Source organism: Oncorhynchus mykiss, chromosome 26 (genome assembly GCF_013265735.2).
Source record: "Oncorhynchus mykiss isolate Arlee chromosome 26, USDA_OmykA_1.1, whole genome shotgun sequence".
Lineage (NCBI taxonomy): Eukaryota > Metazoa > Chordata > Actinopteri > Salmoniformes > Salmonidae > Oncorhynchus > Oncorhynchus mykiss.
Genome location: NC_048590.1, coordinates 16,302,122 through 16,320,237, shown reverse-complemented (window position 1 = coordinate 16,320,237; position 18,116 = coordinate 16,302,122). Strand labels below are relative to the sequence as shown.

Sequence of the window (18,116 nt, the reverse complement as noted above, 5' to 3'; positions counted from 1 at the left end):
GATGGAGCCAAATACAGGACCATTCTGGAAGAAAACCTGATGCCTGAGTCTGCAAAAGACCTGAGACTGGGATGGAGATTTGTCTTCCAACAAGACAATGATCCAAAACATAAAGCAAAATCTACAATGGAATGGTTCAAAAATAAACATATCCAGGTGTTAGAATGGCCAAGTCAAAGTCCAGACCTGAATCCAATCGAGAATCTGTGGAAAGAACTGAAAACTGCTGTTCACAAATGCTCTCCATCCAACCTCACTGAGCTCGAGCTGTTTTGCAAGGAGGAATGGGAAAAAATGTCAGTCTCTCGATGTGCAAAACTGATAGAGACATACCCCAAGCGACTTACAGCTGTAATCGCAGCAAAAGGTGGCGCTACAAAGTATTAACTGAAGGGGGCTGAATAATTTTGCACGCCCAATTTTTCAGTTTTTGATTTGTTAAAAAAGTTTGAAATATCCAATAAATGTCGTTCCACTTCATGATTGTGTCCCACTTGTTGTTGATTCTTCACAAAAAAAATACAGTTTTATATCTTTATGTTTGAAGCCTGAAATGTGGCAAAAGATCGCAAAGTTCAAGGGGGCCGAATACTTTCGCAAGGCACTGTAGATGTTCATTTGTCCCTGTCCACAGTGATTCTCCACAGAACAAATCGACATTATGCAATTTATAACCCCCAACCCTAGCCTGTGGTTGACCAATTGGAATTCCTTGCAGTAAAATTGGGCCAATGGCCAAATAACAAGTATCCTGCGTCAAGGTCAATGTATAGACCATTCGAACCAATGAAAACTAGCTATGAGTCCAGGACTGAAACTCCTACACCGATTCTAAAACAGATGTACAACTTAAAAACAACTATTTCCATTGATTGTTAATTCCCGATTGACCTCTAGTCCTATGTGTTGTGAATTATCTTTAAATATTTTTACAATAGTAAACTAAAACAAATCATGAAAAAACAATTTAGTACACTGAAATAAAATAATTAACAATCCTGTTTGAAAAACTATCTTTGATTCCAAAAATAAATGAAAATCACCATGAGTTCAGTTTAGTTTTGGGGGGGGACAATAACCTAATGGGTTTAGTGGGGTTTTCAAGCTTCTGAATCTGGTGGGTCACATTGAGTTTGGGTGCGTTCAAGTTGGTGACCGCCTTTAAAAGTGTGTTGCATCGTGGGTAAGACAATTGTCCGACTTGCACCTCATGTCGACTGCATGAGCAAAACTCATGTGATCAAAGGTCATAAAGTTGTGCTAACACCATGCTATACTCATTCACTGCCACTGAAGTGCTGGTTGTAGCGTGTCGAAGTAGGGAGAATGTGCATTTTACGGCTTATAAAAACGCTGAACAAAGTGTTGACAGTGCTGGATAACAACTTAAACATGAACTTACACATAAAACAGACGCTTTTTACTCTCTAGTCATGGTTTTAAAAGTTTTGAAATCTTACAGTATCAACTTTGCTGTGCGTTTGAGGTTTCTTTTTGCAGTCTATGGCTAAAGAAAGCTTGTGTCTGCACAGTTATCTGATTGGCCAGTGGTAGGCCTATAGGTACACTTGATTTGCTCTCTGGGTCTGCCGGGTAGGCAGAGTTCTACTTTCAGACACATGAAATGGTTCAAATTGGGAACACTTTGCCTTCCCGGTGCTAGGGCTGTTGAATCAAGTGCACCTACCACGAACAGCGCAAAACGTATATAAAACAATTGGAATGCAAGACTGTTTGTTTTACAGAAATGTTTGGTGATCAACTAGGAAAGCCTTTGAGATTGACCCGTCGTGATCGACCGGTTGGTGACCGGTCGATAGATAGTTAGATAGTTAAACTCTCCAGTAGTAGGTGCTGCCCTGCCTATAGTTTTTTTCTTATAGTGGAAATTACATTGATTGTATTTTACAGCATAGATTCCACATCACAATACGTTGACAAATTACGCTAAAACAACATTGACTCAACCAGTTTGTGCCCAGTCGGGTTGATGTCACACAGAGTATCGGGTGCGCTTTATTCTGCTACAACGTGGTAGCTACGGGACCAAAACAGCTGAGAAGTTTAGAGTCGCGCTTCAACGCTCCTGGATGTTGCGGTAAATTGAACCACTACCACTGTTAACTTCATACATTACATTACATGAGTCTACCTTTAGGGCGACAGGTAGCCTTGTGGTTAGAGCGTCGGGCCAGTAACCGAAAGGTTGCTGGATTGAATCACCGAGCTGACAAGGTTCAAATCTGTAGTTCTGCCCCTGAACAAGGCAGTTAACCCACTGTTCCCTAGTAGGATGTCATTGTAAATAAGATTTTGTACTTATGACTCGAAATATACATTTGTTTTTATAAAACGAAATAGAAACTAGTAAAGTGGCTCTGAAAGGCAAGTCAGTAAACAGGTTAAATAAAATTCTAATAAAACCTTTAAATCTTAACCTAACCTATGACCTGACCCATCACTTCATGTATTACTTCCCCACAGTGGCAAGAAGTGATGTCCCAAAATCCTCCCAAAATCCATCCCAAAAGCCTCACAGGCATAGGTTACTTTCTGTCCCTAACACAAAAACTAAATAATATAACATTGAAATATACATTTGTTTTTATAAAAATGTTACTTAATGGAAATTATGAAAAAGACTAATTGAAACTAAACTGAATTTCAACTAAAACTCTTAAAACTAGTAGAAATAAAAACGAACACAAAAACCCCAAACTATAATAACCTTGGCTGTGACCTTTTTTATTGTCTGTGTATGAGGAAAATATGTTTCATAAGAATGTATTAGGTGCAGTGTGTGTTTATATGAGAGAGAGCGAGAGAAAGCATGTGTGCGTGTGTGTGTGTTTGAGTTTCTGTCTGCCGGTAATAAGCATGCTTTTTGTCTGTGAAAGTGTGTTTATAGTGTTGACAGTTGTAATAAACAAACAGCCAGGCGTTAAAGGTGAAGTTCACCACAAAACACTTACGGGCCCTTTATAAAACACTTGCCTTGCTGTTTGTCAGTACCTCAGACAGTCTCTAGTTCCATTGTTTGAGTATTTAGATTTCTGTATTTTTATATCAAAATGCTGAATTTCCCGAAATGAACTAAAATGCATAAAAAATGATGTATTTAATATTACATAAACAATGACTGGTGTCTCGCATTGAATTGCCAAACAAAGAGACGAGTATGCAATTGAGATCTTCCCACAGAATTCTACGCGCCCGGGCCAGATTAATCTAATCCCCTCATTGAATAGAACGGGTGATCCCATTCAAGACAACGATGTCATAATGGGTGGACTGCAGGCTATTGCAAACGTACCCATAGGAGCCGTGCGGTAAGGAAAAGCAGGAAGTGCACCCATCAATCTGTGCTGTGGGTTGTTTAATCAACTCAACTGAAATGACAGAAAATACATTCCTTTGCATGAGCCACATCAGTTAGCATCATTTGAATGAACATTTCACATTACCATGGAAATTATTGCATCACGCACAGCAAGCAGTACTGATGTACCAAGTCTGGAACCAACAGGACCCTAAACAGCTTCTGCCCCCAAGCCATAAGACTGCCAAATACAGTTGAAGTCAGAAGTTCACATACTCCTTAGCCAAATCAATTTAAACTCAGTATTTCACAATTCCTGACATTTAATCCTAGTAAAAATTCCCATGTCTTAGGTCAGTTAGGATCACCACTTTATTTTAAGAATGTGAAATGACAGAATAATAGTAGAGAGAATGATTTCTTTCAGATTTTATTTCTTTCATCACATTCCCAGTGGGTCAGAAGTTTACATACACTCAATTAGAATTTGGTAGCATTGCCTTTAAATTGTTTAACTTGGGTCAAACGTTTCAGGTAGCCTTCCACAAGCTTCCCACAATACGTTGGGTAATTTTATGCCCATTTCTCCTGACAGGGCTGGTGTAACTGAGTCAGGTGTGTAGGCCTCCTTGCTCACACACAATTTTTCAGTTCTGCCCACAAATTTTCTATAGGATTGAGGTCAGGACTTTGTGATGGGCACTCCAATACCTTGACTTTGTTGTCCTTACGCCATTTTGCCACAACTTTGGAAGTATGCTTGGGGTCATTGTTCATTTGAAAGACCCATTTGCGACCAAGCTTTAACTTCCTGACTGATGTCTTGAGATGTTGCTTCAATATATCCACATCATCTTCCTGCCTCATGATGCCATCTATTTTGTGAAGTGCACCAGTCCCTCCTGCAGCAAAGCACCCCCACAACATGGTTCTGCCACTCCCGTGCTTCACGATTGGGATGGTGTTCTTCGGCTTGCAAGCCTCCCCCTGTTTCCTCCAAACATAACGGCCAAACAGTTATATTTTGAATCATCAGACCAGAAGACATTTCTCCAAAAAGTACGATATTTGTCCCCATGTCCAGTTGCAAACCATAGTCTGGCTTTTTATGGTGGTTTTGGAGCAGTGGCTTCTTCCTTGCTGAGCGTCCCTTCAGGTTATATCGATATAGGACTCATTTTACTGTGGATATAGATACTTGGTAACTGTTTCCTCCAGCATCTTCACAAGGTCCTTTGCTGTTGTTCTGGGATTGATTTGCACTTTTTGCACCAAAGTACGTTCATATCTTGGAGACAGAATGCGTCTCCTTCCTGAGCGGTATGATGTCTGTGTGGTCCCTTGGTATTTTTACTTGCGTACTATTGTTTGTACAGATGAATGTGGTAACTTCAGGCGTTTGGAAATTGCTCCCAAGGATGAACCAGACTTGTGGAGGTCTACAATTTTTTTTCTGAGGTCTTGATTTCTTTTGATTTTCCCATGATGTCAAGCAAAGAGGCACTGAGTTTGAAGGTAGGCCTTGAAATACATCCACAGGTACACCTCCAATTGACTCAAATGATGTCAATTAGCCTTTCAGAAGCTTCTAAAGCCATGACATCATTTTCTGGAATTTTCCAATGATTGCATGACGTTACTGATGGCGTTCCACAATATTACACTGCCATCATTAGGCTAGCTAAAGTTAGGCTGAACGGTTTTTACCACCAGCTCCTCCTTGGCTGGTTTTTCAACCGGGGCGATGTTGGGAGGTAGGTTTGGTGTGTCAACTTTGAAGTATGGGTCTTTGTATATGACCTGTTAATCTTCCCGCCACTTGACAGCCTGCTGGACCAACCGGGTTGTAAAGTTGAACGTCTTCAGTTCAGACACTCTTCTCTACCCAATCCTTAGCGTTATGTTATCCTGTCCTACTGCCTATCCTGTCAATCTGCACATGGCTGCAGATTGACGAGGGCGGCGTTTTCTGAGCTAAACTGACCAAGACGCACCTCCAACAACACATAAAACCTCACATCATTTTTCCTAAAAACAATGACAATTTCTCTCAACCAGTGGCAAATGGACTTTTTGGGTGAGCGCTGATGCTGCCTTGTGATAAGCACTGCCCACTTGGTCAAAGGCAGGGGGCGCAAAACATTTTGCTTCTCCATTCCCAGCACTCCTCTCATCGCTGCGGCTCTCCACCAACGTTCCGTCAAAAATAATATCTATGATAAATCATGTAGCAGATATAGGATATGGTAGAAAGAGTATGTGGCCTTTTCTGTAGCTTAGAGGCTGGAGATAAAATGTATGACAATGTAATGAGACGGACACTTCTAACATCATGCTTCTCCGATCAAATAGCCTAATCTAAATGGCACGCAATCAAATAAAAAAATGTGCTGTCATGTTAACAAACAACATGTCCTAAAAACAGGACAGGTCAAAGTAAAATGGCCAGTATAGAATAGACAATCACAACTGTTGTCCAGGAGTTTCATCCCATTGTCATTATAAGTGGTTTCAAGTTTGACAAGTTGATCATAGCTTAAAAAGTAAAATTGATTAGTCTCAGGAATCTGGACAAAAAAAAGCCAATGCAAACAAGCCTGTTTAACAAAATGGTGGGCCTACCACATGGATAGGCAGCAGTGGAGGTTCCTCTAGGGAGGACCATCCTCTTCAGTGAATTTCAGAAAATAAATGGGCCTAAGGCCTAGAAAACATAAAATATTACAGGCCGAGGGATAATTAGCCGTATTGATGATGGCACGATATATTTACATTTACATAATTTAGCAGACGTTCTTATCCAGAGCGACTAACAGGAGCAGTTAAGATTAAGAGCAATACTCATGGGCACAGACAGATTTTTCATCTTCTCGGCTCTGGGATTCGAACCAGCAACCTTTCGGTTACTGGCCCAAAACTCTAACCGAAAGGCTACCTGCCACAATGCTATTGATGGCTCTCTTGGTCTTGTATACTTGAAGAATGTATAGCCAACTCACTGCTCAAAGGGTGTTAGTGGTCAAGTGTGAGGCTGTTTGTCTTCCTTTTGTTTGTGGGTTTACAGGCTAGTTAGGATGTTATTGGTATCCAGCAAATCACATTGTAGGATTTTTAATGAATTTATTTGCAAATGATGGTGGAAAATAAGTATTTGGTCAATAACACAAGTTTATCTCAATACTTTGTTATATACCCTTTGTTGGCAATGACAGAGGTCAAACGTTTTCTGTAAGTCTTCACAAGGTTTTCACACACTGTTGCTGGTATTTTGGCCCATTCCTCCATGCAGATCTCCTCTAGAGCAGTGATGTTTTGGGGCTGTTGCTGGGCAACACGGACTTTCAACTCCCTCCAAAGATTTTCTATGGGGTTGAGATCTGGAGATTGGCTAGGCCACTCCAGGACCTTGAAATGATTCTAATGAAGCCACTCCTTCGTTGCCCGGGCGGTGTGTTTGGGATCATTGTCATGCTGAAAGACCCAGCCATAGTTTCATCTTCAATGCCCTTGCTGATGGAAGGAGGTTTTCACTCAAAAGCTCATGATACATGGCCCCATTCATTCTTTCCTTTACACGGATCAGTCGTCCTGGTCCCTTTGCAGAAAAACAGCCCCAAAGCATGATGTTTCCACCCCCATACTTCACAGTTGGTATGGTGTTCTTTGGATGCAACTCAGCATTCTTTGTCCTCCAAAGAATCTTTGTCCTCCAGTTTTTACCAAAAAGTTATATTTTGGTTTAATCTGACCATATGACATTCTCCCAATCTTCTTCTGGATCATCCAAATGCTCTCTAGCAAACTTCAGACGGGCCTGGACATGTACTGGCTTAAGCAGGGGGACACGTCTGGCACTGCAGGATTTGAGTCCCTGGCGGCGTAGTGTGTTACTGATGGTAGGCTTTGTTACTTTGGTCCCAGCTCTCTGCAGGTCATTCACTAGGTCCCCCCGTGTGGTTCTGGGATTTTTGCTCACCATTCTTGTGATCATTTTGACCCCACGGGGTGAGATCTTGCGTGGAGCCCCAGATCGCGGGAGATTATCAGTGGTCTTGTATGTCTTCCATTTCCTAATAATTGCTCCCACAGTTGATTCCAGTCTTCCCAGCCTGGTGCAGGTCTATAATTTTGTTTCTGGTGTCCTTTGACAGCTCTTTGGTCTTGGCCATAGTGGAGTTTGGAGTGTGACTGTTTGAGGTTGTGGACAGGTGTCTTTTATACTGATAACAAGTTCAAACAGGTGCCATTAATACAGGTAACGAGTGGAGAACAGAGGAGCCTCTTAAAGAAGAAGTTACAGGTCTGTGAGAGCCAGAAATCTTGCTTGTTTGTAGGTGACCAAATACTTATTTTCCACCATAATTTGCAAATAAATTCATAAAAAATCCTAAAATCCTTCTGGATTTTGTTTTCTTATTTTGTCTGTCATAGTTGAAGTGTACCTATGATGAAAATTACAGGCCTCTCTCATATTTTTAAGTGGGAGAACTTGCACAATTGGTGGCTGACTAAATACTTTTTTGCCCCACTGTATAAAAGCTAGACTGGCAATCGCAAGCAACATGTTCTCCTCTACTACCACTATTATCTTTATACTTATTACACTGTTTCGTAATATACATTCATGTTTATGTAGACCCAGATTCTGAAGTGCGTGTCCCATACATTATTTTTCTATAGCGCACATCCACTCGTTGTAGACACTGTTTACCTAGCCAGCATGTCGTCATTGTCAGACAAACTTGAAGGGGAGTACAGTAGGCAGTTACATTATGGGGTGTAGGCAGGATACTCGAAAATAAAGCTATTTATTTTCATCTTAGAGTGCAATATACAGTGCCTTGCGAAAGTATTCGGCCCCCTTGAACTTTGCAACCTTTTGCCACATTTCAGGCTTCAAACATAAAGATATAAAACTGTATTTTTTTGTGAAGAATCAACAACAAGTGGGACACAATCATGAAGTGGAACAACATTTATTGGATATTTCAAACTTTTTTAACAAATCAAAAACTGAAAAATTGGGCGTGCAAAATTATTCAGCCCCCTTAAGTTAATACTTTGTAGCGCCACCTTTTGTTGTGATTACAGCTGTAAGTCGCTTGGGGTATGTCTCTATCAGTTTTGCACATCGAGAGACTGAAATTTTTTCCCATTCCTCCTTGCAAAACAGCTCGAGCTCAGTGAGGTTGGATGGAGAGCATTTGTGAACAGCAGTTTTCAGTTCTTTCCACAGATTCTCGATTGGATTCAGGTCTGGACTTTGACTTGGCCATTCTAACACCTGGATATGTTTATTTTTGAACCATTCCATTGTAGATTTTGCTTTATGTTTTGGATCATTGTCTTGTTGGAAGACAAATCTCCGTCCCAGTCTCAGGTCTTTTGCAGACTCCATCAGGTTTTCTTCCAGAATGGTCCTGTATTTGGCTCCATCCATCTTCCCATCAATTTTAACCATCTTCCCTGTCCCTGCTGAAGAGAAGCAGGCCCAAACCATGATGCTGCCACCACCATGTTTGACAGTGGGGATGGTGTGTTCAGCTGTGTTGCTTTTACGCCAAACATAACGTTTTGCATTGTTGCCAAAAAGTTCAATTTTGGTTTCATCTGACCAGAGCACCTTCTTCCACATGTTTGGTGTGTCTCCCAGGTGGCTTGTGGCAAACTTTAAACGACACCTTTTATGTATATCTTTAAGAAATGGCTTTCTTCTTGCCACTCTTCCATAAAGGCCAGATTTGTGCAATATGTTGTCCTATGGACAGAGTCTCCCACCTCAGCTGTAGATCTCTGCAGTTCAGCCAGAGTGATCATGGGCCTCTTGGCTGCATCTCTGATCAGTCTTCTCCTTGTATGAGCTGAAAGTTTAGAGGGACGGCCAGGTCTTGGTAGATTTGCAGGGGTCTGATACTCCTTCCATTTCAATATTATCGCTTGCACAGTGCTCCTTGGGATGTTTAAAGCTTGGGAAATCTTTTTGTATCCAAATTCGGCTTTAAACTTCTTCACAACAGTATCTCAGACCTGCCTGGTGTGTTCTTTGTTCTTCATGATGCTCTCTGCGCTTTTAACGGACCTCTGAGACTATCACAGTGCAGGTGCATTTATACGGAGACTTAATTACACACAGGTGGATTGTATTTATCATCATTAGTCATTTAGGTCAACATTGGATCATTCAGAGATCCTCACTGAACTTCTGGAGAGAGTTTGCTGCACTTGAAGTAAAGGGGCTGAATAATTTTGCACGCCCAATTTTTCAGTTTTTGATTTGTTAAAAAGGTTTGAAATATCCAATAAATGTCGTTCCACTTCATGATTGTGTCCCACTTGTTTCTCTCTTTTCTCTCGGTCAGCCCGCAAACGGAACAACTCAGCCTCAGTATACTCCGGCTCAAACCGATATGGTACTACAGTACCATTCTGAAAATAAGGCAGGTCTTCAATTTCCTCTTGGTTCTCGAATCTGACATTCTTTACTCTAATCAAATTTGACGAGGGCAGGAAATACTGTGAGGGAGTGAGAAGAGAAAATGGATTGCTTTACATCCTCCAGCCACGCCGACCTAGGTCCCGACTCGCATGAATCCACTTCTTGGATTTCAATACGAAAATAACATAATTCATGAATAAAGCGGCCAGAGCAGTGTGTTTTGGGAGGTGTTTATGATGGACTTTGACGTTGCATGAGATTTCTATGGGGAAGGAGGGGTAGAATCAGCTTATTACCTACATCTAAATACTCAAGGAATGGGCCTAAAAACAGTCTGGGCACTGACAAAGGACCAGGCAAGTGTTAGAATGTTTTTTCCCGGTGAACTTCCCCTTTTAAGCTGTGTGTTGGTGTGGGTTCGGGGGGGACGAGGATATACAGAGAATACAACAAACATCCCTGTCATTTAGCTCCAGACTTTCAAAGGCCAACAATTTCCAGTTGAAGAGCTCTGCCAGTTTTAGTCAAAGGGGACCATAGAATCAGCACGTTGTAGAGACCCAAATTCCCAGGGCATGCAGAGAAAAGGATAAAGGAAAGTCATGAAGGGCGAGTAGAGAGAGAGAATGCTAAAGAAGAGAAAGAGCAGTACATTTGAAGCATAATGGTCACATTTGAGAGCTGTGCAGGCGTCAAAAAGGAGTGAGGGGACGGACGTTATCGTCGTGAGACTGACACGGTCAAACAGACACAGACAGTCAAGAGCCCCCGAGTGTAAAAAGATAGGATCGTGTCGTAGACGGACCGAGTTCACAGCAGCCACTTTTGCAAAAGAGTAAGATGGATGGGATAACGAATTAGAGAGTGACTATGTCAATAAAGTGATAGTTGCGATACAAACAGGTTTCCGCATGCATTTTCTGAACACAAACAGGCAGAAATATACCCACATAGAAATACAAAAACAAAATTTAATGAAGCACACCCACACAATCGCTCATATAACACCTATACAGACAGACAGACACAGTCAGACAGAAACACACGCATACACACACACACACTGGACTTACCAAGACTTGCCACATTGAAAAACACCCCCACCACACACACACTCCAAATACCAAAAAGCTGGACTCACCCAGAAGAGGAGGTTGAAGAAGACCATGCCGTAACGCAGGCCCCTCATGCAGCCCTCAGCCATCCTGCAGCGCCGCAGCTCTAGGAGGAAGATGAAGGAGAGGTCCAGGTAAAACACCACATACTTCTTCCCCTGCGAGGTGTTGTAGCGGCCTTTAGCCGACTGCGGCCCAGGCGCCGTGTGGAAGCCAAACGCAAAGGGCGGACGTTTATACTCGTACTCGCCACTGTAGCTGTGGAAGCCCGAGGTGAAGGGCGGCGTCTCGGGCTTGCTGTCCAGTGAGGGACTGCGCCGGTACGGCGTCTCGTCCGTGCTCGAGCGCCTCATGGACGAACTGGAGGTGAGACGCTAGCGACAGCTGAAGTTTTAATTCAACCCCTTCCTTCAAGAGCTTCAAGTGGTCTTTGAGAGCCCACACAAAAAAAAGTCACTTAAGACCTGAACAGAGACACAAAGTCCAAACAACGTGTCCTCAGGGGACAAATGTTCAGAATTGTGGTGACAGTAATGTGGAACAGCAACTGTTCCCAATAGTTTCTAAGCTAACCAGCCTACAGTGTTTTCACCACAGAAACTGAAGCACGATCAGGCATGTAGTCCAACTGTGCCCCTGCAGTGATAGACCAGCTAAGATTAAAACACATCACCTCAAATTTCTTACGTTGCTTAATCTTACAACACCTGTATATTCCGGTTTCCCTTTGCTTAATCTTACAACACCTGTTCGTTATTATGTTCCTTTCCTGAATCCCACAACTACTGTACTGTACTCTACTGTCTATCACTTGAAAAATAAGCTTTCGTTTTTCCAATTCCTGCTAATCTTAGATCAATCGGACGCACATAATCGCAGGAGCGCTTGGCACTACTCGAACTGCTCTAATCTGGTCAGTCGGCTGAGTGATATGTCACACCTGGTAACATTAGAAATTCCGGATCAGGTGCGCTCAGGCAGAGAAAACAGCTACTGTTGACAACGACAGTGTTTCAGCCAATCAGTCTCTTTTATACCAGAACCACTTCTTCATTAAGAATGCACGCTAGTACTCCATCCAGTTGGAATTGATTCTGAATGTTCACCAGTGCCCATTGTCTTGGCTTCACTTTCCCTCACATGCAGAAAAGTTCAAAAGAGAGAAGATGTGCAGACCAAGAGACAACACTGAGGGTGAATGTGTGGGGATGAGTGAAGGGAAAGATGCACGAGAAATGAGGAGAGCATTCTTTGGTTTCCATTAGGTGAGCGCTCTACCACTTTCCTTGTCTGGTTTTCCTGTTCGTTCTTTTTCCTCCTCTCTAACTCCCCCTCTCTGCTTTTCCTCTGTCCCCCCTTCCCGCAGCTGCTGTTTTGCAGGTCTACTTGCTACTTGTCTCACTGCCTCTCTCCTTCTTCACCTCGGCCTCCCTCCCTTTCTGTCTATCCGTTCTGATGTAGACACATTTCCTTAATTTCCACAGTCCAGCCAGTAGTGCGTTGTATTAGGGCAGGGTTCCCTCTCCTCCTCTTTTCTCCCTCCCTTCTGTGCGCCTGTTTGTTTGTTTTCTCCTCTTTCTCTATGGGTGGGTAACGAGAGTAAAGTATCCGCCAGGGTCATGGCCAGAAGAAGAAGAAGAGAGACACATTCCTTGGAGGGAAAAAAAAGACTGCAGTGTCATAGCAACCGTCCAGCCTGCCTAAAGCTCTCTCTCTCTCTCTCTCTTTCTCTCTCCCTACCTCTCTCTCTCTCTCCCTCTCTCGCTTACTGTCTCGCATTCACTCACACTATTTCAGCGCTCCCCTTCTACTCCTTGATAACTGTCCCCAAATCCTGACAGTGAGATGGGTTGGAGCAGTCATTCACAGCCTATAGCCACACCCTACTACAGAGCTGAGCCAATCCGCTTCCTGCATCCCATCCTCCCTCTCTATCTCTCTCTCGTTCTCTCTCTCTCTCTCTCTGACACACACAAACACGTGAGCCTTAACCCCACACAAAAGAGGACCTGCTCCTTGGTTAATAACATACCAGCAAGAAGCTAGTGCTCCCTCTCTCTCTTTCTCTCCATCTCACTCCACATTCCACGGTGCTTCTCTCACTCAAACCTGCACTCTATATACGCTTGACTACAGTCGTGTTTTCAACCTCTATCCCCCGACAGGACCAAACATACCCACACAGTGCAGCTAGAATCCCATGCTGCAAGCAACTCTCCCTAGACGTGCAAAAGCATTAATATAGATGGGAAACGCACTGCCTCACACTGCTGCACCTGACAGACGATCAGACAAAACAACAACACGCTCCACAACTCCGACGACCATCTGGGTCAAAACAATGAATTGTGACGAAGGCTTTGTTTTTAATAACAAAAAGGCCCATTATGATTGAACTTGTTTTTACTCACCAACATGCCAGTAGCAGAATATTGAACTTTCCGTTTGTTCTTAGACGCACATGTTAGACTGCAAGGCGGCGAGTTACGGATAAGCCTATAATTGCTTGCTATTGATGTTCAGTAATTGTGTGGATCATCTAAAACATAGCATTCCTATACTGTGTAATATACCTATCAAAAATGATTTTCCATAAATCCTCACGTATTGCTGAACATACAAAATAAGGAAGGCATAAACGTCCTGGAATGTAGCACAGTTCCCTGTAGATATGCGTATCAGTCCAACAGGTTTACAGCATAAGCTCCCCTCTGCAGGCGTAGAGAACCATGCCTGGTAGCCCCATCTCAAATACAAAACCAAGCCATTATGACAATGTAATGATAAACTAACATAGCAGTGGAGGCTGGTCCAGGTGAGAAGGGGAAAACTGACCTCTTTTGTACATTTGGGTAAAACACATAAAACATATTCAGACAATATGGATAATTTAATGTAAATACTATACACATACAGACACATTCATGTTCTACCTCTATACGCTTGCTATTGTAGGCTTGGCTTTATTTCAGACCCACAGAGAATGAATGAGTACCAGGCTATTATACATGTGGCTTGGTCGGTCAGTTGGCGCGTTGACAGTTTACAGTGAAACTCTGAGGCTCAGCAGGTGGTTAAATGCACTACACTGTTAGAAGCCACTTTCAATAAAACAGACTAAAGGACCAGGAAATACAATAGTCTTAAAGTAGGGGAGAAGACTGTGAGGCTACGTTGTAATGTAGTCACCATAGATTAGCAGACCCCCTACGTCCTAGACGAGGACACTTAAAAGAAGAGTAATCTATACCGCTGGGACGTGACATTATTATTTTGTGAAGTGAATTAATGGTTGTAGAGTGACATCAATACTTTCATGCTGAGGCCAAGTCAATGGTCTCAATAGGATGTAGATGAATGGTCCCGAACTGTGGGTCGGAGACCCAGTGGTGGATCGTGACTGGAGTACAGGTTGGTTGGAGGATTTAAATAAATAAAATATGACTATGTAGTTCATTCCTTCAAGCTGGCCAAAAGATGTCCTTAAAATGTCCACATTTTCCATCAAAGATTCATTTATTTTACTACATATTATCTTTCTATTGCCTCTGTTTTTCAGCTGCACAAAAATATATGGTGAGTCTCATGTAGTGGAAAATGTTAATTGGATGAAGATCCAAGGGTTTTATTGTGGAAGGAGGCAGGGGAAAATTGACTTTCCACACAGCGGAGATCAGTACAATTACCAGATACCAAACACTGTAAAAGAAACCAAGAGAAAAACAACGGTTGACATCTATATTTGTTCCCCTCTGAAGAGCAAAGGTAGATTACCTCTCTTAGTGTGAAACGACAAAGGAAATTGAACTTTAATAATTCATCAAATCTACCACAAAGCCTCCACACACACAGCCTCCATGGAACTGATTTGTATTTGATTTGCAGTCATACTGGGCAGTGCGTATCTAAACACAGTTCCACACTTACAGTTGAAGTCGCAAGTTTACATACACCTTCGCCAAATACATTTAAACTCAGTTTTTCACATTTAATCCTAGTACAAATTCCCTGTCTTAGGTCAGTTAGGATCACCACTTTATTTTAAGAATGTGAAATGTCAGAATAATAGTAGAGAGTGATTTATTTCAGCTTTTATTTCTTTCATTACATTCCCAGTTGGTCAGAAGTTTACATACACTCAATTAGTATTTGGTAGCATTGCCTTTAAATTGTTTAACTTGGGTCAAACGTTGCGGGTAGCCTTCCACAAGCTTCCCACAATAAGTTGGGTGAATTTTGGCCCATTCCTCCTGACAGAGCTGGTGTAACGGAGTCAGGTTTGTAGGCCTCCTTGCTCACACACACTTTTTCAGTTCTGCCCACAAATGTTCTATAGGATTGAGATCAGGTCATTGTGATGGCCACTCCAATACCTTGACTTTGTTGTCCTTAAGCCATTTTGTCACAACTTCGGAAATATGCTTGGGGTCATTATCCATTTGGAAGACCCATTTGCGACCAAGCTTTAACTTCCTGAATGATGTCTTGAGATGTTGCTTCAATATATCCACATCATCTTCCTGCCTCATGACGCCATCTATTTTGTGAAGTGCACCAGTCCCTCCTGCAGCAAAGCACCCCCACAACATGATGCTGCCACCCCCGTGCTTCAAGGTTGGGATGGTATTCTTCGGCTTGCAAGCCTCCCCCTTTTTCCTCCAAACATAATGATGGTCATTATGGCCAAACAGTTATATCTTCGTTTCATCAGACCAGATGACATTTCTCCACAAAGTACGATCTTAGTCTCCATGTGAGGTTGCAAACCATAGTCTGGCTTTTTTATGGTGGTTTTGGAGCAGTGGCTTCTTCCTTGCTGAGCGGCCTTTCAGGTTATGTCGATTATAGGACTCGTTTTACTGTGGATATAGATACTTTTGTACCTGTTTCCTCCAGCATCTTCACAAGGTCCTTTGCTGTTGTTCTGGGATTGATTTGTACTTTTCACACCAAAGAGACAGAATGTGTCTCCTTCCTGAGCGGTATGACGGCTGCGTGGTCCCTTGGTGTTTATACTTGCGTACTATTGTTTGTACAGATGAACGTGGTACCTTCAGGCGTTTGGAAATTGCTCCCAAGGATGAACCAGACTTGTGGAGGTCTACAATTTTTTTCTGAGGTCTTGCCTGATTTATTTTGATTTTCCCATGATGTCAAGCAAAGAGGCACTGAGTTTGAAGGTAGGCCTTGAAATACATCCACAGGTACACCTCCAATTGACTCAAATATTGTCAATTAGCCTTTCAGAAGCTTCTAAAACCATGACATAATTTTCTGGAATTTTCCAAGCTGTTTAAATGCACAGTCAACTTAGTGTATGTAAACTTCTGACCCACTGGAATTGTCATACAGTGAATTAGAAGTGAAATAATCTGTCTGCGAACAATTGTTGGGAAAATTACCGAGAAATTTGTGGAGTTGTTGAAAAACGAGTTAATGACTCCAACCTAAGTGTATGTGAACTTCCGACTTCAACTGTATATCAACACCGGGTGGTATTCAATCAAACCCACACTGCAGGAAACCATGCACGGCACTAAATGGATTTAACAAATGTGGATCCAGCACCCAACTTTGTTTTTAAGAATAATTTGTAAGTGAGCACATTGTCTATTATCTCATCTTAATTACAGCTAATAGTGAAACAAACATCAAAACAGAACATCGGTCTCGGCCCTAAATAAACTATAGTGATATGTGAGAGGGCACCTGCCATCCATCCATCCATCACACTTCCCAGCCCGGGGACAGTGTCAAAAGGTGCCAGCCTGATGCTGATCTCGTCACACCTTCTAACAGCCCCTGTGAAAACCTCTTCATCCGCCACAATCAGGATGTATGCATATCTGTCAGATCTCTCAGTGATGTTATGAGCCTAATCCATATTCACCGACATCAGATTTATTTCCCTGTTATAGGAGAATAATCTTCCCCGCTCAATTTCTATGCAGAGTCGAGGAATGCTTTCTTTGTGCATCCGCACATGCAGATTACGAACATTACTGGGAATGAGTGAGTTTGTAATGAATGGGTGTTGAGAAGGGGTAGATGTAACGATTCTGACGAAGAGGAGTAGTAGGAAGGATCGGAGGACCAATAAGCAGCCTGGTAAGTGTCCATATTGTTTAATAAGAATAATGAACACTGAACAAAACAATGAAGGACAACGTGAAATAACAAAACCGAAACAGTTCCGTGTGGAACAAACACTGACACGGAAAATAATCACCCACAACTCAAAAGTGAAACCAGGCTACCTAAGTATGGTTCTCAATCAGGGACAACGATAGACAGCTGCCTCTGATTGAGAACCATACCAGGCCAAACACAGAAATCCCAAATCATAGCAAAAAGAACATAGGAAACCCACCCTAACCATACTAAAACAAAGACAACAAAATAACTAAGTTCAGAGCGTGACAGTAGAGGATGTATGTGAGACTGACACAGGGACACAAAACTGGGGTTAGGGGAGGTGTTGACTCATCGCAAGTCTAATCCTGCAGCCATTATCTCAAGAGGAATTAGATGAGATTAGGGGAGAAAATCCCCTTTGAGGACAGGGTGTAAGGATTGTAGCACATCATCCATCTATCACACATACACACGCTCATAGATCCCTCCCCCACACACACACACGCACGCACACACACACACGCACACTTATACTGCTTTTACATAGGATTTATGTTATTTTGCCTATAAAAAAAAATTGGCCAATGTTTATATGACCCCCTTACAAACAGGCCCATTTTTACCGCATTCTCCCCGGCATATGCCTTTATGCCTCCCGTGGGCATGCCTGTGACAAGTGGTAGTAGTGGTGCGCAGATGTGGGTGGGCGTTTATTTGAATAAATCCATTGAATATACATTATCAAAAGTAAATCCATTATTCACTTGTTAAGGTGGGTGCTAAGAAACATTATAAAAATGTATTTTTTAAAACAATCGCATGGTATATTTTGAATTGAATTATGTTACATTCAAATGAATGAAATCAATAGTTGTAATTATTTTATTCATTAAAACAGACAAGGCACACCTGCCTCGATCACAGTCAATATACATATACAGTGGGGCAAAAAAGTATTTAGTCAGCCACCAATTGTGCAAGTTCTCCCACTTAAAAAGATGAGAGAGGCCTGTAATTTTCATCATAGGTACACTTCAACTATGACAGACAAAATGAGAATAAATAAAATCCAGAAAATGACATTGTATGATTTTTTATGAATTTATTTGCA

At 42.1% G+C, this 18,116-nt stretch overlaps 1 protein-coding gene across 4 annotated transcripts in view; it reads right to left on the bottom strand.

The window, feature by feature from the left end:
• LOC110506293 (tetraspanin-4) overlaps nt 1-18,116 on the bottom strand; it is a 110,883-nt gene that overhangs the window by 75,937 nt on the left and 16,830 nt on the right. For 2 of the 4 annotated variants that reach the window (XM_021585758.2, XM_021585759.2), the window contains exon 2: nt 10,897-10,976. In XM_021585758.2, the coding sequence (XP_021441433.1) occupies nt 10,897-10,959 (63 nt within the window). In that variant the 5' untranslated portion in view covers nt 10,960-10,976. Of the gene's footprint in view, nt 1-10,896; nt 12,800-13,281; nt 13,468-18,116 lie in introns of those variants that run through there. The other 2 variants (XM_036963743.1, XM_021585757.2) reach the window with 2 other exon arrangements.